This window comes from Lepidochelys kempii, chromosome 3, assembly GCF_965140285.1.
Source record: "Lepidochelys kempii isolate rLepKem1 chromosome 3, rLepKem1.hap1, whole genome shotgun sequence".
In the NCBI taxonomy this organism is placed as follows: Eukaryota; Metazoa; Chordata; order Testudines; family Cheloniidae; genus Lepidochelys; species Lepidochelys kempii.
Window position 1 is genome coordinate 4540588 of NC_136382.1, and position 23119 is coordinate 4563706.

A 23119-nucleotide genomic window follows, 5' to 3' on the forward strand; every position below is an offset into this window, starting at 1 on the left:
AGGGGCCTGGAGGGAATATGCCCTGATTCCACCTCCTCTCCCACTCCTCCCTGGAGCCGCTTCTCTGGCCATCAGCTGATGGGATCAGTGAGGGAGAGGAGGAGGGGCAGGAACCCAGCACACTGGGGGGAGGGCAGAAAAGAGCAGGCTGGGGCAGGCAGGATTTTTAATGGCACACTGCTGCCTGCCGGGGTCCTGGCCTGGGTTTGGCAGTGGGCTGAGCATGCCATAGGTTACTGACCCCTGCTCTAAGGCAGTTAACACCTGAGCACTAAATCATGGGTTCTTAAAGCACTTTACAAAGTAGTACTCTGTCTTTTCCTCAGTTTACAAATGGGAAACTCAAGGCATAGGTAATTAAGATCTCTCAACACATACTTGACAAAAAATAAGTCAAAGCTCCCACTCAGCGTACCTGACGGCAACAATACTTAAAATATGGTTCAAAAAAAGTTTACTGATTTGGACACAACTAGCTGCCAGATGAATGGACAGTGTGGAACTCTCAGCATTGCAGGAAGTCATGTACTTAAGTTACCTTACTGTTTATAAAAATGCCTGAAGTGTAATCGAGACAAGCACATGGTATTTAAAAAGATTAAAGTTCTTACGTCAAACACAGCTATCTTGTTACAAACCAATATTTTATTAAATCAAATTCACATCAGCACTATCTGTTTTAAGGAAGTGCTAGTTTTTTCTCAAATGCTTAATATTTGTTTAAAGCTACAGAATGCTATGAACTTATCCAGTGCAAAGGTTACTACTTAAAGAATTCCCCATCAGAATGCAGAGATATGAAATCATCAGTTACTGGTGATGCATGTCTTCCTCCAAGACTGCGACAATGTGTGCAGCAGCGGGGCGCTGCTTCGGGTCCTCACACGTGCAGATGGAAAACATTTCAATCACTTTCTGGTATGACTGGTCCAGCTCCTCCATGTTCAGTGGTGGCCTGGTGCCCAGAGCTGCGTAATACGCCTCATCATCAAAGTCCTCTTCATCAAATGTTGTTTCTGGCAAAGAACATTTAAAACAAGTCAGCAGCAGTAATTGGTAGTCTTAATTGGAAAGTGAATGCCACCTTCTCAAGGGCCATCCATCCATTTAACCCATGCAGTCTTTTCCTCCTCTGAATGGGGGTTTGAAGGGTAGGGAGCAGGAGAACCACGGAACTGGTCCTTTGAAGAGTTGCTTGTCATTCTAGAGCTAGAGTTCAGCACATGCTACCTTAGATCTTGTTTGTTTTGCTTACAAGCCCATGGATCATCTCACATGCGGCAACGCTTCAGAAGCAGCTGGGCCTCTGCCACTTTGGTTTGCTGATTCAGTCCCTTTGCATTTACAATCTACCACTTCAAACTATAATCAATCATTTGGTTTTCTAGACCCCTCAGAAAAAGCGCCAACTGTGGACCGTTGGGACAAATGCAAAAGCCTCCCTGCAGTTACCACGTCTAGATACTTGCCAGCAAGCCATGTTTCCTGTTGGAATCTCATTAAAACAGGAACACCCCCCCAAGTGATTATACAGCTGCATGGTTTATAGCCAGGGAGATTCTGAAGTATTTCCAGAGATTTTTAAATACCAATTTGTAATTTCCTTGTTTAATTTACATGTTTACTCTTATCCCACTGAAGTCGGTTTCAGTACTGCTATCAGCTTCATTAGGATCAGATTCTACCTGAATGAAATTTTCTGTTAGCTAAGGTGAAAGTTTAGTGATTTTTTAAAAATCTTTTTTTTAGTTGTCCAACTGTTAACTTTAAAGTCATATACTTCACTACTTCCCACAGGGTGTAACAGTCTTGGTCACACACCTGGTGTAGGCAAACCCTACTCCATCTTAAGAGGTGTGTTGAATGTCAGGATTAGGAAGCTCAGCGAGATGCCAACTGTGCTTATTTGTATGTCAATATGTTGACTGCTCTGGTACTTTGTGGAGATACTGGGGCTTGAGTTAGAGGAACAAAGAAAGCTCTAGGGTTGCTGCTGGACTGGCCAGCTTGTTTGAAGGCCAGAGCAAAGGGAGTCATAGAATCATAGACTTTAAGGTCAGAAGGGACCATTATGGTCTAGTCTGACCTCCTGCATAACGCAGTCCACAGAATCTCACCCACCTACTCCTGTAACAAACCTCTAACCTATGTCTGAGCTATTGAAGTCCTCAAATCATGGTGTAAAGACTTTGAGGTAGAGAGAATCATCCAGCAAGTGACTGGTGCCCAATGCTGCACAGGAAGGCGAAAACCCCCCAGGACCTCTGCCTTGGAGGAAAATTCCTTCCTGACCCCAAATATGGCCATCAGCTAAACCCTGAGCATGTGGGCAAGACTCACCAGCCAGACACCCAGGAAAGAATTCTCTGTAGTAACTCAGATCCCACCCCATCTAACATCCCATCACAGGCCATTGGGCATATCTACCGCTAATAGTTGAAGCTCAATTAATTGCCAAAATTAGGCTATCCCATCATATCATCCCTTCCATAAAAACTTATCAAGCTTAGTCTTGAAGCCAGATGTCTTTTGCCCCCACTGCTTCCCTTAGAAGGTTGTTCCAGAACTTCAGTCCTCTGATGGTTAGAAACTTCTCTATCAGACTTATTTTGGGAGGAGTTTCTACCTAGAATGACAGTTTTAGGATTCAAATTACATTGGTCGTATTTATATGGATTTTTTGGATAAAGTTACCACTCTCCTTAAAAAAAATAGTGAATTCAGTGCTGGCTTGACAGCCCTGGAGACTGAAACCTCCACGGATCCAGTACGGATACAGCATAGGAGTCAACAGCATATGCTTCTTCCACTCTGCCAACATGCCTCAAAAGTAACCTGGCAGGACCACTTCTAAAGGTAAGAGAAGGAGGGTGTCTCCAGAACCTACTCCCTCCTTAGTCTGTCTAGTCAGCCAACACGTTTCAGCGTCAGTACGGGCGGTGGGGTTTTGGCAACATGCATATATGTGCTCATAGATTGGCCTGATACCACCCAACCCTCTTCGCACAACTCACCAAAAGAGCCAGCTAGTTAAGGGCCAACTTCCGATCACTTCTGGCCTTGGCTGGAACTAAGGTGACAATCTAGGGATCCCAGGTTATCCCCTTATAACCCTACAGATTTCATCCCCAGTCACCCGCACCATCTAGTGCCCCCTTTCAAAGGGCCGTTTTGTTCTGTTTGAGGACCACTTTTTGGTGGAAGGAGGAGAGTACTGGCACTTGGGCCAGCCAGCGTCTAAAACAGCAGTCACGGATTAGTGAGGCTGTCCGACTTTTGTGCAGCAGAGACAAGGTGCCTGAATGGAGCAGCACTGGCCTTTTAACAAGGAAATGGAAATATCACTGCGCTATTACAATATAAGCCCTAACCCAAAAATGTAAAGCCAGGAGCTGTTTAAATGCTACTATAATAACGCACTGGCTGGGCCATCTGCAAGACTAAGTCTAGGAGCTGGACGACTGTTAGTTCAAGCAGGGGAGGCGGATGTTTTCAGATCTAGAGATCCTGGGGACACATTCACACTGTTCAACTAGGTTATGCATCTATTTTGGCTTCCGAGTCTGAGTAGTCCAATTGCCTCTGACGCCTTGTTGAGCTCAGTTTGCTGGGCTGGAGAAGAATGTTGTTATCCTTTGACTGTCATGCTGACCACATCACTTTGGTCCTAGTTAAACTGCAGCTACCCCCATGGTAGATCCCTTCCCCAATACAATTAAAACATGACTCAGTCTTGCAGTATAGATGGACCAGAATCATAATCTAAGCAACTTCACTTAGCTTTTAGCAGGGCCGTAGCATGATTCAGAAACGTGCTTTGGTCCTATCTACACTTCAAACGGGAACCATGTTGAGGGACTATCCAGTTGTAACTTGGTTCTCGTGCCAAGTTTAGTGTTGAGAGGAATTTGATAAGCAGCAGAATTTCAAGGGAGAATTCTCCTGCAGCTGTTTAACAAGCAGCTGGACTTCTTATGGGGCACGTCAGTATTTAAAATGATTAATTAGGCACATTTAACAACTCATTTGGATTTAAAAAGCCAAACAAACTTTAAAGCAGCTCAGCCACCTGCAAAACCATTGTGCACAGCAGCCAGGCACATGTTTTGCAGTAAGCCCCCTCCCCCCGAGTAGCTTTGAGTGCCTCTTCTGTGCTGCAACACGCTCCCGGCAAGGTGAGACAACCGGAAACTTACCAGCCAGGCAGTTCTCAGAAACAAAAGAAAGGGTTAAAAAAAACAATCAGTGAGCAGAGAAAGGTCTTGGCTAACCTTTCCCCTCACTATTTCCTTATGTCCTCTTTCAATAGGCTATTTAAGTAGATGAACACAAGACAGTTTAATTGTTTTTCTAGTTGTATTGATAGCAGGTCATGATTGACACATGTCTTCGCTAGTGGATGTGCGTTAAAGAAACACTAAAGGCTTGTCTACCCTACCACTTTTGTCAGTATAACTTATGTCGCTCGGGGTGTGGAAAAAACAAAACAAAAAACCCACCCCTAGGTAATGTAAGTTACACCGACAGAAGCACCGGTGTGGGCAGCCCTTTGTTGGCAGGAGAGCTTCTCCTGACAACATAGCTATTGCTGCTTGTGGGGGGTGGTTTTATTATGTCGACGGGAGAACTCTCCCGTTGGCACAGAGGAGTTACAGGAGCAATCCTACAGCGGTGCAACTGTAGGCTTGGTAGCGTAGACAAGCCCTAAGGCATCCCCTGCACATACAAATGTTCGACACAGTCAGTTCCACAATTGGGTAAATCCATCTTTAAGGGCAGCTTCCTGCAAGAGGTGCTTGATTTTAAGAGTTGGGACTGTAAGAAATAAAAGCTGACCTTCATCGTCGTCATCATCATCATCAGGCAGGTTCAGATGAGGTATGGAAAGGGTCATCATCTCCCACAGAGTCAGTCCAAAAGCAAAGATGTCCGCCTTATCAGTGATAACACCACCATCCTCCAGAGCTTCCTTAGGTTTCCATGGCTCCGTGCCAATGTAAAGTGCCTCCGGGTCACTCACTGAAGAGAAACAACACGTGACTCAAGCTATGTCCACACTAGGAAAAACGGTGTACTTAACATGTTAAACCATAACTGCCTCAACTACACTAGGATTTGAAGATGCGTTAGCTGGGCAAAGCAAACTCTAGGAGGAAGTGAGGGGTCACCATACCCTGCTAGTGTGTTAAAACTACGGCTTGACTTGTCCACACTAGGATTTTAACACAGTGTGTTAATTGTTAAAAACATTTTCTCCCCCTACTTAAGAAGAGGTCTTAAAATGAACAGAAAGAATCAAGTTTGAGGTGTGTCCCAACACCCAGTGATTAGATTCACACCTAAAGAGCGCAGGAGGACTAAGCTACATACTGTAGAAAGGTAACATTTTGCACCAGCGCAGGGCCTGTACCCCATCATGCAGATATCCTGTTCTGTGCTGCAGATTTAAGTCAAGGATAATAAGCACCGAATATAGACTTCTACTAAAATCATGCACGTTTTAGGAACAACACAGGACATCACAAATAGAGTCCACTGCAAAGTCTGCCTGCTTGGCGCTATGAGGCATGGGTCTTAAGATCAACAGAATACTAGAAGCTCCACTTCAGGATTTAATACACTGAGGAGTTAGGATCATTTAGCATTTGGTCTGCTTGAACAGCATGACTAACAAACATGTTCTGAATGTGAATGATAATTGGGGATCATTTAAGAACACTTTACAAGATGCCCAAAAAGCAACAGTCAAAGAAGAAAGTTGTACTGTAAAATATAAATAAATATATATATAACAAATGGAAGAAAATGGAAGTTGACAGTAATACTATAAATCAGGAGGCAGGAATTGGAGAAAACTGATAAGGGAAGCAAAGGGACGCAAGGAGAAATCTATGACCAGCACAGTTAAAAACAATAAGGAATTTTTAAATATATTTAGGAACAAAAAGAATCCTAACAATAGATGGAAATGGTAGAATCATCAGTAATAATGTAGAAAAGCAGAAGTGTTCAATAAACATTTCTGTTCTGTATTTGGGGGAGGCGGGGGGGGAAACAGATAATGTAGTCTCATCAAATGGTGATAACACTCTTTTCATTCCACCAGTATCTCTAGAGGATGTTAGACATTTTAAAATAATCAGATTCAGTTAACAAACCCAAGAGTTTTAAGAGAGCTGGCTGAGGAGCTTGTTGGAGCGTTATTGTTGACTTTCAATAAATTCTGGGGGACTGGGAAAGTTCCAGAAGAAAGCTAATATTGTGCCAGTTCTTTAAAAAGGGTAAGGGGGAGGACCCAGGTAATTATAGACCCGTCAGCCTGACATCAATCCTGAGCAAGATAATGGAGCAGCTGATACAGGACTCCATTAGTTCTTTAATAAAGGAGAGTAATGTAATTAATGCCAATCAACATGGATTTATGGAAAAACCGTAGTTATCAAACTAACTTGATCTCTTTCTTTGATGAGTTTGGTTGATAAAGGTAATAGTGCTGACGTGATAAACTTAGGCTTCTATAAGGCGCTTGACTTGGTACTGCACAAAATTTTGATTAAAACACTAGAATATAAAATGAACATGGCACATATTAAATGGATTAAAAAACTGGCTAGCTGATAGGTCTTAAAATGCAATTGTGAATAGGGAATCATCACTGAATGGGTGTGTTTCTAGTGGAGTGGCTCAGGGATCGGTTCTTGCTATTGCTATGCTATTTGACATTTTTATCAATGACCTGGAAGAAAACAAAATCACTGATAAAGTTTGCAGGTGACACAACCAAAGTCAGGGAAGTGGTAAATGAGCACAGGTCATCAATAATGAACGTGAGCAAACAGTGTGTATTTTAATATGGCTAAATGTAAATGTGTACCCCACAGAACAAAGACTGCAGGCCATACTTACAGGATGGGGGACTCTATCCTGGGAAGCAGTGACTCTGACAAAGATTTGGGGGTCCTGGTGGATAATCAGCTGAATACGAGCTCCCACTGTGACATTGTGGCCAAAAGAGCTAATGTAATCCTGGGATGCATAAAACAGGAGAATCTCTAGCAGGAGCAGAGAGGTTATTTGACCTCTGTATTTGACACTGGTGCAACCGCTGCTGGAATCCTGTGTCCAGTGCTGGTGCCCACAATTCAAGAAGGATGTTAATAAATTGGAGAGGGGTCGGAGAAGAGCCACAAGAAGGATTAAAGGATTAGAAACCTGCCTTGTAGTGACAGACTCAGAGAGCCCAATCTTAACAAAAGAGAAGTTTAAGGGGTGACTTGTTTATAGTCTGTAAGTATCTACATGGGGAACAAATATTTAATCATGGATGAGCTCTTCAATCTAGCAGAGAAAGGTCTAGAATCTCACCTTTGTGATTCGTGGGAACCTTATGCCGGCAGAGAGGCCTGGATTGGAATATGATCCTGAGGTGCAGCACCTGCGATCTATTACACTGATGAATCAACTCTACCTCTCCCAGTCAATCGACAAGAGTTCTATTAAAGCCAGAGGACAACGCCTCTGACAGAGTCCATTTCCCAGCTGTTGTCTGAAGGTGGCTGGGATGGAGGGATGAATTTACATCATGCCAGGTGACCCGCTGCTAGCAAGACAACGATTTACCTTTCTTTAATCCAGCAAAGGTTTATTACTGGTCAGTATGTTTTTAAAGTCTCCAAGAGCTCCTAGTTAATCTTATAAAGAGTCGAAAAAATGTCGGTATCTGACTGAATAAGGAGACCCAGTCACTGACTTGATGCCCGCTCGCTCCTGCAGAAGAGATTTTGGTGCAGCACGTTGCTTTTTAGTGAAGCCAGCGTGCTGAGCTGTACGCTGATGCTCCAGCAAGCAGTGGCTTCGGCACACTTTCCCCATTGCCTAATAATTCACTGAGCTATCAGAAGGCTCACAGCTGCTCGAGAAACATTACACTTGTGCTGCAAGGCTGATCTTCAGAAGTATCTGGCACTAATGAGAAATTAATCTTAGAATCCTTATCACTTTGTAGACCATCATTCTTTAATTCTTGGATACCCCACGGCGAAGGCTACGGGTATTTTTAATAAAAAGTCATGGACAGGTCACGGGCAGTAAACAAAAATTCACGGCCCATAACCAATCCATGACTTGTATTATATACCCCTAACTAAATCTTGGGCAGTGGGGGAGTGGCGTGGCCTGGGTGCCCTGGGGGTGAATGGCCCGGGGGGCGCCGTGGGTGCTCTGGGGGGAGCAGCCCAGGACCCCTGCTGGTGCTGGGGGAGCAGGCTACAGCATGCGGCCTGGCACCCCTGCTGGTGCTGGGGGGGAGGAGGAGGTTTGGCAGGCCCCTTATCTGGCTCCTTATGGCTCCCCCCTGGGCAAAGGTGTGGCCAGATGGCTCCATATGCTGCCTCCACCCCAAGCGCTAGCTCTGCAGCTCCCATTAGCCAGGAACCGCGGCCAATGGGAGCTGTGGGGTCAGTGCCTGAGGGCAGAGGCAGCCAGCGGAGAGACGTTTGCTAGGAGCGGAGGGAGGGACAGGTGGCTGCTTCTGGGGAGCCCCCCGAGGTAAGCACCGCCCAGAGCCTTCACCCCCAGCCCTGAGCCTCCTCCCACACCCAAACTCCTGCTGCTGCTGAGGGGGGCTGAGGTGGCCCAAGATTGCCCCAGCAGCAGCTGGCCCAGGGGCTGCCTGAGCTGGCAGCCCCTGGGCCAGCTGCACCGGCCGCTGCAGAAGTCACGGAGGTCCTGGAATCCGTGATTTCCGTGACAAACTTGCAGCTTTACCTATGGATAAGGACTCAGTGTCCTTTTTTGGCCAGTTGGATATTGTCTCCATGTGACACACCACAAGACTTCACTCAGAGCTGGGCTGAAGGTTCTTCTAATCTAGAGGACTTGTTCTTTGCAGTCACCCCATAATTTAATGTGTTTAACTACCCTCCGCACTGGGAGATCTTTCCTGTGGCCCTATCCCCTCCCGGCTCCAAAGCCCATTTTGTCATGGCAACATTCCCTTCTCTTCCCTTATAAAATGAAAGAGTTACTAATAAAAATCTAATAGTGCAGCTTCATACATCAGTCAGCTGGTGCAAACCCAAGCACTGGGGAAAGAAACAGAGGGGGAAGTGATTTTGTAATTAACCCAAACACATTCCTGCTTTTGACAGCTATACCAACAGGCCATTAGACATCTGCTTCTTGTTGTAGTTAAGTAAAACATTGATAATTTTCACAATTGGCTCAGGCTGGTCTCCAGAACTATGAAATAGAAGGTTAATTTACTTAACTCTCAAGCAGGAGTTAAGGTTTCCCCACAGCCAGATGCTAGTTCAAAATCTGTTAGGCCTAATCCAGTGTTCCTTGTACACTGGAACTCCATTGCACGTTAAGGTGAGTTCAGGGGTCCAAGAAATGCAATATGGGGCCCTTTGGGGTAACATGGAAGTTTCTTGCATTTATGCAGTACCATTCACCTGGAAGGCACTTAAACTATAAGAAGCACCTCCACTGAAATGCAGCCATCTCTGGGGCAAAGAGTAGCAACCACATGGCATAGAGCCAGGGACGGAAACTGCATCCTTGCACAGCAAACTCCTTTTATGAAAACACAATGGGATCTTTAATGTCTACACAGAGCAGACACCACCTCAGTTTAGACCAGTAGGTCATCCTTGCCCCTTCCAGGTCAAAAGCTAGCTTTAGTTTTCTGGTCCCGGACACCCATAGTGTCCAGATGACTGGAGCAGTCCAAGCTGACAGCCCCACATACCAGTCATGTTTTCATCCAGTGGCAGGGACACTCCCACATCGCAGATTTTTATCGACTCAAAGTCACCTTTAATGACAACGTTAGAAGACTTGATGTCTCCGTGGAGCAGTTTCTTATCGTTATGCAGATACTGCAAGGCAGAAAAAGGAACAAATAACATCCCACTCACAGATGAGAAGCAATAAACAGAGAAAGAGGCTATTTTAAAACAGGTTTGGGCAGTGAAGCATCATCATATTATTATTTAACATTCATACTGCAGAGTCATCTTACGGTTTCAGTTGTGCTAGGTCCAACAGTCCCTGCCCCAAAGAATCTACTAATCTAGAAGACATGACATATCAGATGAATGAGACAAACAAGCAGACTTCAATGGAGCGATGCGGATTTACACGAGCAGAGAATCTAGCCCAACATTTTTACATTGCTACTGTGACACAACAATGCGAGAACTATCACTGAAAAGGCTGTTCCATGCAACCTTCCATTTTCATGGCTTATAACTAAGGCTACGTTTTAGTCCCGGGTATTTTTAGTAAAAGTCACAGACAGGTCACGGGCTGTAAACAAAAATTCACAGCCTGTGACCTGTCCGTGACTTTTACTAAAAATATCAGTGAATAAAACTGCCCAGGGGCCCTGCAGGTGGTAGGGGAGAGCGATACAGCTGCTTTTTTCTTTCTTATGCCTCTCTTTGAGTACCCCTCCAGTATCTTCAGGACCAAACCCCTCAGCCTCCCGGTCAGATTATCTGCCCATCCCACCTACCCACAACGTCTGCTGGTGCCCGAGCTCCTTTATTGGCTGCCAGCATGAGGCTGAGGGTGGACTCTAGCAGCTAGCAAGAAGGAAAAGGGGGTGATTCCGAAAGGAACGGAAAAGTGTGAGTAAGCCAGCGGGGGCCCGTATTAACAAAAACAAAGTTGAATCACTTATTGTGTTACTTTCACTGTAAGCTGTTTGGGGCAGGGACTATCGTTTTGTTCCATGTTTGTACAGCACCTCGCACAATGGGATTGTGGTCTCTTTGGTCTCAAGATCACGTTCCACGAAACCAGAGTGGCACCTTAACAAGGACTTGTGGCATCTGCAAACCACGCGCCGATACTAGTGCAGCATCCTTTGGATTCTCTCAGGTTGAGTTACTGGGAAAATAAAGTATCACCCCTGTATACAGCTCTGCCATGAAACAGCTAATATCACTAGAAAACATACCTTCAACCCTCTTGCCATGTTCAAGGCAACTTTGAGAATTGTAGCAGGAGGAAAAGGGCCCTGATGTTTTGTATTTCTCTCTTCAATTAAGTCATTGAGAGATTTTTCTCCTCCGTATTCCATAGCAAGGCACATGCTTCCATCGTTGGCCTGAGTAAATGCACGGTATCCTTAAAACAATTAGAGATGTAATCTGTTTTTAGGGGACCAGAAGAGGCAATATCTGCAGAAGAGGCATTTTACGCATATGCTTAGTAGCACAATTTGACAGCAGAGTCTCACTAATTCACAATGATATTTAGGCCACCCATCATTACGGAATTTTGTGAATAAGTAAACAAACAATATCAAAGTGAAAAGGAGGACTTGTGGCACCTTAGAGACTAACCAATTTATTAGAGCATAAGCTTTCGTGAGCTACAGCTCACTTCCTCAGATGCATATCGTGGAAACTGCAGCAGGCTTTATATATACACAGAGAATATGAAACAATACCTATTCCCACCCCACTGTCCTGCTGGTAATAGCTTATCTAAAGTGATTTCCAGCACAAATCCAGGTTTTCTCACCCTCCACCCCCCCACACAAATTCACTCTCCTGCTGGTGATAGCCCATCCAAAGTGACAACTCTTTACACAATGTGCATGACAATCAAGCTGGGCTATTTCCTGCATAAATCCAGGTTCTCACATCCCCCCCACCCCCATACACACACAAACTCACTCTCCTGCTGGTAATAGCTCATCCAAACTGACCACTCTTCAAGTTAAAATCCAAGTTAAACCAGAACATCTGGGGGGGGGGTAGGAAAAAACAAGAGGAAACAGGCTACCTTGCATAATGACTTAGCCACTCCAAGTCTCTATTTAAGCCTAAATTAATAGTATCCAATTTGCAAATGAATTCCAATTCAGCAGTTTCTCGCTGGAGTCTGGATTTGAAGTTTTTTTGTTTTAAGATAGCGACCTTCATGTCTGTGATCGCGTGACCAGAGAGATTGAAGTGTTCTCCGACTGGTTTATGAATGTTATAATTCTTGACATCTGATTTGTGTCCATTTATTCTTTTACGTAGAGACTGTCCAGTTTGACCAATGTACATGGCAGAGGGGCATTGCTGGCACATGATGGCATATATCACATTGGTGGATGTGCAGGTGAACGAGCCTCTGATAGTGTGGCTGACGTTATTAGGCCCTGTGATGGTGTCCCCTGAATAGATATGTGGGCACAGTTGGCAACGGGCTTTGTTGCAAGGATAAGTTCCTGGGTTAGTGGTTCTGTTGTGTGGTATGTGGTTGTTGGTGAGTATTTGCTTCAGGTTGCGGGGCTGTCTGTAGGCAAGGACTGGCCTGTCTCCCAAGATTTGTGAGAGTGTTGGGTCATCCTTTAGGATAGGTTGTAGATCCTTAATAATGCGTTGGAGGGGTTTTAGTTGGGGGCTGAAGGTGACGGCTAGTGGCGTTCTGTTATTTTCTTTGTTAGGCCTGTCCTGTAGTAGGTAACTTACATACCACACAACAGAACCACTAACCCAGGAACTTATCCTTGCAACAAAGCCCGTTGCCAACTGTGCCCACATATCTATTCAGGGGACACCATCACAGGGCCTAATAACATCAGCCACACTATCAGAGGCTCGTTCACCTGCACATCCACCAATGTGATATATGCCATCATGTGCCAGCAATGCCCCTCTGCCATGTACATTGGTCAAACTGGACAGTCTCTACGTAAAAGAATAAATGGACACAAATCAGATGTCAAGAATTATAACATTCATAAACCAGTCGGAGAACACTTCAATCTCTCTGGTCACGCGATCACAGACATGAAGGTCGCTATCTTAAAACAAAAAAACTTCAAATCCAGACTCCAGCGAGAAACTGCTGAATTGGAATTCATTTGCAAATTGGATACTATTAATTTAGGCTTAAATAGAGACTTGGAGTGGCTAAGTCATTATGCAAGGTAGCCTAAATTGGTTAGTCTCTAAGGTGCCACAAGTACTCCTTTTCTTTTTGTTTCCTCTTGTTTTTTCCTACCCCCCCCCCCCCCAGATGTTCTGGTTTAACTTGGATTTTAACTTGAAGAGTGGTCAGTTTGGATGAGCTATTACCAGCAGGAGAGTGAGTTTGTGTGTGTATGGGGGTGGGGGGGATGTGAGAACCTGGATTTATGCAGGAAATAGCCCAGCTTGATTGTCATGCACATTGTGTAAAGAGTTGTCACTTTGGATGGGCTATCACCAGCAGGAGAGTGAATTTGTGTGGGGGGGTGGAGGGTGAGAAAACCTGGATTTGTGCTGGAAATCACTTTAGATAAGCTATTACCAGCAGGACAGTGGGGTGGGAATAGGTATTGTTTCATATTCTCTGTGTATATATAAAGCCTGCTGCAGTTTCCACGATATGCATCTGAGGAAGTGAGCTGTAGCTCACGAAAGCTTATGCTCTAATAAATTGGTTAGTCTCTAAGGTGCCACAAGTCCTCCTTTTCTTTTTGCGAATACAGACTAACACGGCTGTTACTCTGAAATATCAAAGTGTTCACAGTTACAGCTGTATAACTGTAATGACCACAACTTCTGTGACACCTTTAGCCTGATCAGCGCTAGGGTTTCTCCCCAAAAATTCTAACTGGTTTTAACAACAGTTTCAACAAAACCAATTTTAAAAGCATTTGGAGCCATAATATAAGCCAGGTTTCAGGCAGCCTGGACCATTTGAAACTGGTTTAGGCCACCTGGAGCCTGCTCTACATTACAACTCCAACCCATTTAAAATTCAAATTAACTGACCTGGGAAAACCAGTTAAGAGTTTTTGGGAAAATTTTCACAGCACATACCGGCCTTCAGGTTTTTTCCATATAAAGCCACAGGCCAAGTTTTCCAGAAATGGGTGCCCAACTTGAGACATTTTAGGGAGAGGTGTCTAATTTTCAGAAAGTGCTGAGTGCCTCTGCACTGAAATCAGACTCATTTACAGTGTCTCAAACTGGACACCTAAAACTTGAGGCACGCAAAAATCATTAGCCCCTTTTGACAGTCTTGGCCATGGCATTTGACTATGTTCAATAGAATGGCGCATGGGGTTTTAAAATGGTTTCAGCATTTAATAAATGGTTTAGACTATTTTATTGTAAGTTAAAGGATAATTAGTTGACTTCACATAATTTCCCAGGATAAACTCCCTGATATTAACATATTATGTTATGACTTTGCAAATTTCTCCCCAACTAAAAAGATGACACTTGCGTTTTTGCATGATTTTTCCCATTGTATAACGGACAAATAATCATGTACGTGTTCTGTAGTACATTTTGCAAAAGCAATGAAATCTTTGCAATATGAAACCTCAATACAATGTTCTTGGCCATTGAATTCTTGTTGAGAAGGGAGAACACTCATCATTTGGGGGGATATAAATTGATAAAATTCTCCTGGAGCACTTAAGATGTTTTCATTTTTGCTAGAAATACCATGATTTTTTTTTAAAATGTACAGTAAAGAAAAAAGCTAAATCAACTGCTGATTTCAGTGACAAAGGTAATAATCCCAGAGATTAATGATATATTACGGTAGTAACCAAAACTTCACTGAATATACCATGGTTTCACAAACTATTACTAACACTGAAAGTCAAGAATTTTTATAGAAGCTGTTTTCAAGAGGTTCTAGACTTTCCATAACTCAGGAACTGGCTTATTTTGCATACATTAATTCATTTTATTATTATTAATGAGCGCACAGCATCAAAGATCCAGTAAAGAGCTGGACTGAACAAGCTACCAGAATGCCTGTGTCTGCTTACAAAGTATTTAGAGCGCAATCTTTGGCAGTAACCACTTTTTGTACTTGATGCTGTGCTCATTTCTGTTTGTCTGCTTTTTGAAATGTCAAGTTTGGCATTTTATTCAGTGTGTTAATGACATCACCCCAGATATCAATAAAAGATTTCTAGCACCCTACACTGGACACATTCTACTATGTTGTCACTATTCCCTCAGGTCCTGAACCTATAAATAATGGCACATACTTAATTTTGTGCATGTGAGAAGTCTAATTGTAGTCATTGCGAAAAATCATATAAGTGTAGGGCTGGAAGGGATGTTGACAGGTCACCTAGTCCAGTCCCTTGTGCTGAGGCAGGACCAAGTATACCCATATAGTAAAGTTAAACTTGTGTAAGTGTTTGTAGGATCTGGGCACTGAAGGGAGTCTACAGGATGCCAGCAGGCAATCTGAATCAAGTTGCAGTGGGGGAGGTTTAGATTGGATATTAGGAAAAACTTTTTCACTAAGAGGGTGGTGAAACACTGGAATGCGTTACCTAGGGAGGTGGTAGAATCTCCTTCCTTAGAGGTTTTTAAGGTCAGGCTTGACAAAGCCCTGGCTGGGATGATTTAACTGGGAATTGGTCCTGCTTTGAGCAGGGGGTTGGACTAGATGACCTTCTGGGGTCCCTTCCAACCCTGATATTCTATGATTCTATGAATCTTTGCAAGGCTGCTCTGGGATAAGCCTAGCATGCCTGCGAATAAGATCTCCGGTTCATTCCTCTCCTGTGGGGACAGAAAGAGAGCGACTCTACAATGCTTTGATAACCCACATGCTAGAAGTGGGATATTGAGGTATTTCTGAATTCTCCTTCATGGCAGCACCAGTACGCTGGCCAGAATTAGATCTTTTAAGGTTACGCTTAATGTTACACAGAGAGTTACATGACCTGTTAAGCCAAATCGATAGATTTGGAACTCTATACACGGCCAAGGTAATACCTGATGGAGGAAGAAACTAGTTGCAGTGTGACCATGTCAGCTGGTGGATAGAGAGGAATGAAGGGAGAGTTGGAGGGGCCAGTACATTTGTAATCTCTATGGAATGTAGGGGTCAGGGGATATGCACATGCACCCTCTGCTGCTCAAACAAGGTCCAGGGCCATTTGTACCCTCCCCCCCGGCTCTGGGAAGGTAACATCAGGAAGGAGACACCTGCCTTACTAAGCCTCAGAGATGGCTCCAATAGTTACATTTGCAAATTAAGCATCTTAAGTTGTGTCTGAAACTTACCTACAATGTTTGGGTGCTGAAGGTTTTTCAGAATCTTGGCTTCTTCATTCAGCCTCTGTTGATATATATTTTGCTGCTTATTGTCACATTTTGGATTAATTTTCTTCACAGCCCATGGGGAACGAGACAAGCCTTTAGGAGATCTGTATGGAAAAAATTCGCTCTGTTAGCAAATGAAGCATCGTCCCATCCATATTTGACATCAGTGATGAAAGATCTATCACAAGCATCTATTCAGTGTTGGCCAAGAGTAACATTCACATAATGATGGATGTACAATTAATTTGTGGAATTAAACAGTAAACCTAAAACTATGAAATTAATTTTGCCAACTTAATAATAAATCATACACTGCACAGCACAGAGTTCGAATTTCTACTACAGTCATATATTATATCAACCTCAGAGGAACTCCAGCAGTGTGGGGTAATCCCAGCAAAGTCTCCAAGAATTAATGAGCCATGAAGACTGAGCTAGTAGTGATGACTCCAGTTTAGGTTTAAGGCATACTGATAAGGCCGAATGGGGCATCTTGTGTACACAAGCTGTGGATAGATTTCAGTTTCCAAGACAGGCAAGCCAGCATCTTTCATCAGCACAGAAGTCTCTTTAAAAAATCTATCCTAGTAGTATATGATCTAAAGTCCCAGGTAATGGCCACCCTATCCTGTTTATGTTCTTACACTTACCTTTTCATAAGGTAAACATTTACTCCAGTTCCATATCCAAGCTTCTGCATGAAAGGAGAGGCTGGAATTACTACAGAAGCTGAAGGTCCGCATGGCCCATTGTCTAAAAACACAAACCAAGAAAAAAATCATTCCATTTCTTTAGCACCTTCCATCTGAAGATCTCAAAGCTCTTGCTACAAGCATTTTTGACTACAACTGTACTTGGAGCTTTGTATGGAAGAGAGGTAGATGAGATTTAGTTTTTTTTTTAAAAAAAGCGCTTAACAAACCTCCTCTTCTTTGATTAGACTTCAGGAAACCATCCAAATATGTATGCGTCATACCATCCTTGGTGTACATCTCAATGGAAATCTTTAATAAAACTTCACGTGGAGTTTTATTTTCCCAGTCATTTAAAGTCTGATCTCAAAACAAACTTATTTTTCTCTCACTTTCAAATCCACATTGTAATGGTCATGTTTATAAATAGTCACTCTAACAGGACATGATCAGCACGATCTTGTTTATTAGGCAACTACAACCGCACCACCGCTAGCTTTGTATTGTGAAACACTGGACCCAGACATAATCTGACTAAAAAACTTCAGCATTGATTATACTTCAGTGGAAGTGTTTTAGGGGATAAAATTAACCCTATTCTACAATAGTTAACCAGAGGCCATATTTGAATACAACTTACCAGATTTCTTCCTATTAATTATTTTGTTAGGAGTCTTGAAGGCAGTTGCTGTTTCCATTGTGGATAATTGTCCTGAGCTTTATGACACAAGAGAGTTGCAATTTACATTAGATCTGCCTGCAATGTATTTCTCCGGTGCAGAACATCATCTATCTATCTCCTACCATACCTTTAAGCACAGTCTATAATTCATACTAATTAGCACATTCTATAAATATGTGCTGTAGATTTTGTCCTGAACTTAAGGGAAACCTGAACCGACACTGCAACCCAGGTCAGAGCTTCCTAGCTGCCCTACCAAGTTGTTTGCAGTGTTGTTTTAGCCATGCAGCCCCGGGATATTAGAGAGACAAGGTGGGGGAGGTAATAGCTTTCATCAGACCAGCTTCTGTTGGTGAGAAAGACAAGCTTGAGAGTGTGCATAGACAGAGCTCTCCCAGGCTCAGGTGGATCAGACGGGACACAGGACTCCTGGGTCCCCTGCCCCGCTGGAGTGGATGGGAGGAGTGGGGGGAAAGCACACAGGACTCCTGGGTCCCCTCCCCAGCTCAGGGGGATGCGGGGCGGGGGAGCACAGGACTCCTGGGTCCCCTCCCCAGCTCAGGGGGATGCGGGGGGGCGGGGAAGCACAGGACTCCTGGGTCCCCTCCCCAGCTCAGGGGGATGCGGGGCGGGGGAGCACAGGACTCCTGGGTCCCCTCCCCAGCTCAGGGGGATGCGGGGGGGGGGGGGAGCACAGGACTCCTGGGTCCCCTCCCCGGCTCCGGGGGATGCGGGGGGGGGGAGCACAGGACTCCTGGGTCCCCTCCCCGGCTCCGGGGGATGCGGGGGGGGGGGAGCACAGGACTCCTGGGTCCCCTCCCCGGCTCCGGGGGATGCGGGGGGGGGGGGAGCACAGGACTCCTGGGTCCCCTCCCCAGCTCAGGGGGATGTGGGGGGCCACACAGGACTCCTGGGTCCCCTCCCCAGCTCAGGGGGATGGGGGGGGGGGGAAGCACAGGACTCCTGGGTCCCCTCCCCGGCTCCGGGGGATGCGGGGGGGGGGAGCACAGGACTCCTGGGTCCCCTCCCCGGCTCCGGGGGATGCGGGGGGGGGGGGGGAGCACAGGACTCCTGGGTCCCCTCCCCGGCTCCGGGGGATGCGGGGGGGGGGGGGAGCACAGGACTCCTGGGTCCCCTCCCCCAGGGGGGAGGGGCGAATCCCGGCCCGTTACCTGCCGCGGCTCCGTTCACTGCTCAACCGCTGCCATTTGAATCCGCGCGCGCTGATCCCAGAGCCGCCCCCCCCCACGCGGCTACGGCGGCCGCGCGGCCCAAACAGGGTCGGCCGGGAGCGTGCGACAGGAGGGGCGGGGCGCGGAGCGCGAGGGGGCGGGCCCATTGGGGTGGGCGGAGCCACGGGACAGGGGGAGGGGGGGCGTGTGTCAGCCGCCACGGGGCTCCTGGAAGGGGCGGGGACCCATCGCTCCCCCGGGGGGGGGGGGTTGGGAGAGCAGGGGCCCAATCCCCGGGGGGGGGAGCTGGGAGAGCAGGGGCCCAATCCCCGGGGGGGGGGAGCTGGGAGAGCAGGGGCCCAATCCCCGGGGGGGGGGGGCTGGGAGAGCAGGGGCCCAATCCCCGGGGGGGGGGGAGCTGGGAGAGCAGGGGCCCAATCCCCGGGGGGGGGGAGCTGGGAGAGCAGGGGCCCAATCCCCGGGGGGGGGGGGCTGGGAGAGCAGGGGCCCAATCCCCGGGGGGGGGGGGCTGGGAGAGCAGGGGCCCAATCCCCGGGGGGGGGGGAGCTGGGAGAGCAGGGGCCCAATCCCTGGGGGGGGGAGCTGGGAGAGCAGGGGCCCAATCCCGGGGGGGGGGGGCTGGGAGAGCAGGGGCCCAATCCCCGGGGGGGGGGGCTGGGAGAGCAGGGGCCCAATCCCCGGGGGGGGGGGAGCTGGGAGAGCAGGAGCCCAATCCCCGGGGGGGGAGCTGGGAGAGCAGGGGCCCAATCCCCGGGGCGGGGGGGCTGGGAGAGCAGGGGCCCAATCCCCGGGGGGGGGGGGGGCTGGGAGAGCAGGGGTCCAATCCCCGGGGCGGGGGGGCTGGGAGAGCAGGGGCCCAATCCCCGGGGGGGGAGCTGGGAGAGCAGGGGCCCAATCCCGGGGGGGGGGGGGAGCTGGGAGAGCAGGAGCCCAATCCCCGGGGGGGGAGCTGGGAGAGCAGGGGCCCAATCCCCGGGGCGGGGGGGCTGGGAGAGCAGGGGCCCAATCCCCGGGGGGGGGGGGCTGGGAGAGCAGGGGTCCATCCTTCCCTTTGCGGGGAAGCAGGGGGCCCATCCCCAGGTGGGGAGCAGGGGCCAACCCCCTGGTGGCGCTTGGGGGGAGCAGGGGACAACCCCCTCCTCCCTGGGCTGTGACCTTTTTCTCCTTGGATGGCCCTCGGTTTATGGGTGGTGTTTATGGCGGGCTATCCCCTGATCTGAGTGACGCCTCCCTGTTGGGCACAGCCCTGGCTGGGGCCAGGGGTGCGATCCCCGCTGCCTGTGTGTGCGGTGTCTGACACGGGTGCCAGCAGCAACTGCTGGAGTTCAGGCTGCAGAGCAGTTTCCGCGAGGCCTCTTGTTCTCGCTTGGTCTCACCTTCCCCAGCCACTTCCTTGCGGGGGATGAGAGGCGGCCGGTTTTGTCACAGCCCAGAAGGGACTTTTGGAGCTAGAGCGGCAGAGCGGTTTTTAAGCGATACGCCAAGACCACGGGGAACTCACCCTCTGGAGCAGCTGCTTCAGAGTCCTCTTGGATTGCGAAAAGGCAGATTTTCTGGCAATTCCTCTGCTGGATGCCAGTGAGGTAGTGTGACCTAGTGGATAGGGAACGGGGCTGGCACCCATGAGAGCTCAGATCAGTTTCCAGCTCTGCGACTGGCTGTGGGGTGACCTGGGGCAAGTCTCTTCCTTCCTCCTGCCTCAGTTTCCCCATTGTTAAATTGGGATAATGATACTGACCTCGTTTGTAAAGCATTTTGGTATCTATGGAAGAAAAGATGCTATATGACAGCTAGGGATTATTATTTATCCTGTTTTAGCTCCCAGCTGAAGCCTGCTCAGTGGAGAAATTCTATCTGCCTGCCTCTTGCTCCCCATCACAAGGGAGAGCTTTAGCTGCATTGAGTGTGCTCCAGCTAGACACTCAGCCTGCTCCTGGAGGAGAAAATATTGTCCAGCCAGGCATCTTTTATCTGCACACTGGGAATAAGATTGTAGATCCCTGTCTCCACCCCTTGAATGCTCAAGGCCACAAATTGAATTATGTTTACCAATTATCCCAAGGTGAACAAAAGGTCACTGCCAATCTGAGCTGGGGGGAAATTCCTTCCTGACTCCACGTACGGGGATCAGCTCGACCCCTGGGCCTGTGCGCAAGAGCCAGACAACTGAGCCCCTGAGCGAGAGGATGCTCCGTGCCACCTCACAGCCCTGGCCCACCCCAGCCAATGTCCCGTCCCCCAGCCAGGGACATCCCTGATGCTTCAAAGGAAGGAGATTAAAAATGCCTTCCAATACACACTGTGGGGAGAAATATCCCTTCTTGATCCCTGCCAGTGGGCAGCTGAAACCTTAAGCCATGCGCTTTAGGAACGTAAGACGTAAACCGGACATGAATGTTAGTGATGTTAATATAGCATTCAGGCCTGTGTATCTGCCTGAGATAGACATTTCAGGGTTTGTTTGCCCGTTTGACTTACGATATTCTTATATCCGTAGTAATATCATTCAGACCCTGCTTACATGTGTGAAGAAAGAACAAAGACACCGTCTGTTGCTTCTGCCCAACCAGATGGGTTTGTTAGTATAATGAGAAAAGATAAGGAGTAGAGCTAAAGCATTACTGGCTTTTGGTGGGAATTTAATATACGACTGCCTTGGCTCCTATCTCAAGGCAAGGTCAAGCAACAAGACGGGAGGGGCAAGGGGAGATGAGAGGAGGCATAAGAAACGCTAAATAGCCAAAGAAAGGGTGACCCTGGGCAAAACACAACCTCACTCCTTACCCCCCTCATGGGGTACACAAGAGGTGGTACTGAAGCCCGCAGACTCACGACCCTCCAAAATGGAACATGACCCTAAATTGTAAGGGGTGTTGCCAGGGGCGTGCACTGCAGGTATAGTTAGGCCTACTAAGAAAGAGGAGGGGAAACAGGGACAGGAAAAAGCTCTACCGGTGTGCAGAGCTGTGGATATTGTGACAAAGTACTTGCTCTATCTTGGTGGGTCTTGCACTTATTGGCGGATTTACTCGCCTTGGAGCTTCACGGCAGCCCTCAGCTTGGCCGTTTTTCTGAATTCACAGTCCAGGTCGACTCCTCCTGTGTCTGACCAGGAGTTGGGAGGTTTGGGGGGAACCCGGGCCCGCCCTCTACTCCGGGTTCCAGCCCAGGGCCCTGTGGCATGCAGCTGTCTAGAGTGCCTCCTGGAACAGCTGGGCGACAGCTACAACTCCCTGGGCTACTTCCCCATGGCCTCCTCCCAACCCCTTCTTTATCCTCTCCATAGGACCTTCCTCCTGGTGCCTGATAATGCTTGTACTCCTCAGTCCTCCAACAGTCCGCGTTCTCACTCTCAGCTCCTCGCGCCTCTTGCTCCCAGCTCCTCACACGCACACCACAAACTGAAGTGAGCTCCTTTTTAAACCCAGGTGCCCTGATTAGCCTGCCTTCTATTACTCTCCTATAGCCATCTGGCCCGACCCTGTCACAATATGCTTGATTAATCCAATAAACATCGCATTGCCTGCACTTTGGACTCTGGTTTTCTGCTTTCTGTCTCTGTGACAAGGACCAAGGGAAGGGCGAGGGGGAAGCCCTAACAGTGAACCTCATGGCTGTTGAGCCCTGACTGTCCCCCCATCACAAGCAGTCCCATCAGACATTTGCATTCAACATGTGTCCAGCTCTCTCTTAAAACTGAGTTATTTGCCCCTCCACTCCTATTTGGAGACTGTGCCAGAACCTCACCCTTCTGATGAGTAGAAACCCTCCTCTAAATTCCAGCCTGAATTTGTTCATGGCCAGTTTATTTCCATTTATTCTTGTGCCACCAGTTTACCTAGCTCTTCACCCTCTGTGGTATTGACCCCCCCAATGTATTTATAGAGACCAGTCATCCCCTCTCAGCCTTCCTTTTGCCAGGCCAAACAAGCCAAGCTTTCCACTGTTTTCTCATAAGATAGGCTGACCACTCCCCGATCATCCTAGTAGCTCTTCTCTGCAGCTGCTGCAGTTTAAATTAATCTTTCTTAACCATGGGTGCTCAGGATTGTACAGTGTTCCAAATGAGTTTTTCCCAACACCTTGTGCAATGGCATTCGTATTTCTCGACTGGAAGTGCCTGGCTGAATGCCTTTTTCACAGCCGCATCACCTTGGTGGTACGTAGTCATCCTGTGATCGAAGCACACACCCAGGTCTCTTTCCTCCTCTTTTGCTTCCATGTGATGAGTCCCCAGCTTGTAGCACGAATTCTCTTTTTCTCACTTCCTATCTTCTGTTCTATGTAGGTTCTTAGACCATGCTTATCACTGGAGTATCAGTGCCCACCTGCTTTTCACTGACTGCCATCTGCATAAGGACAGTACACTTCCTCATCCCCCTTATTGCCATGTGTTTCCTTCACCCACTACTGCCTGCCTGAGTTAGGTCAAAATTAAGGGCTTCAGGATTTGGATCCCAATGAATAACAGTCAGT

The 23119-nt window shown here is 47.4% G+C and overlaps 1 protein-coding gene across 2 annotated transcripts; it reads right to left on the minus strand.

Annotated features, from left to right (window-relative positions):
* Positions 1-625: 625 nt before the first annotated feature.
* On the minus strand, positions 626-18756 carry PBK (PDZ binding kinase). 2 transcript variants are annotated; one of them, XM_073335532.2, is made up of 8 exons: positions 18623-18756; positions 17409-17485; positions 16727-16829; positions 16038-16180; positions 10967-11136; positions 9818-9881; positions 4837-5019; positions 626-1016 (listed from the first exon to the last, which is right to left on the minus strand). In XM_073335532.2, the coding sequence occupies exons 2-8, from the start codon at positions 17464-17466 to the stop codon at positions 811-813; spliced, it is 927 nt and encodes a 308-aa protein (XP_073191633.2). In that variant the 5' UTR covers positions 17467-17485; positions 18623-18756; the 3' UTR covers positions 626-810. The 2 variants fall into 2 exon arrangements, with proteins under 2 accessions (XP_073191633.2, XP_073191632.2); XM_073335531.2 differs by having other exon boundaries at positions 9752-9881.
* Positions 18757-23119: the final 4363 nt, after the last annotated feature.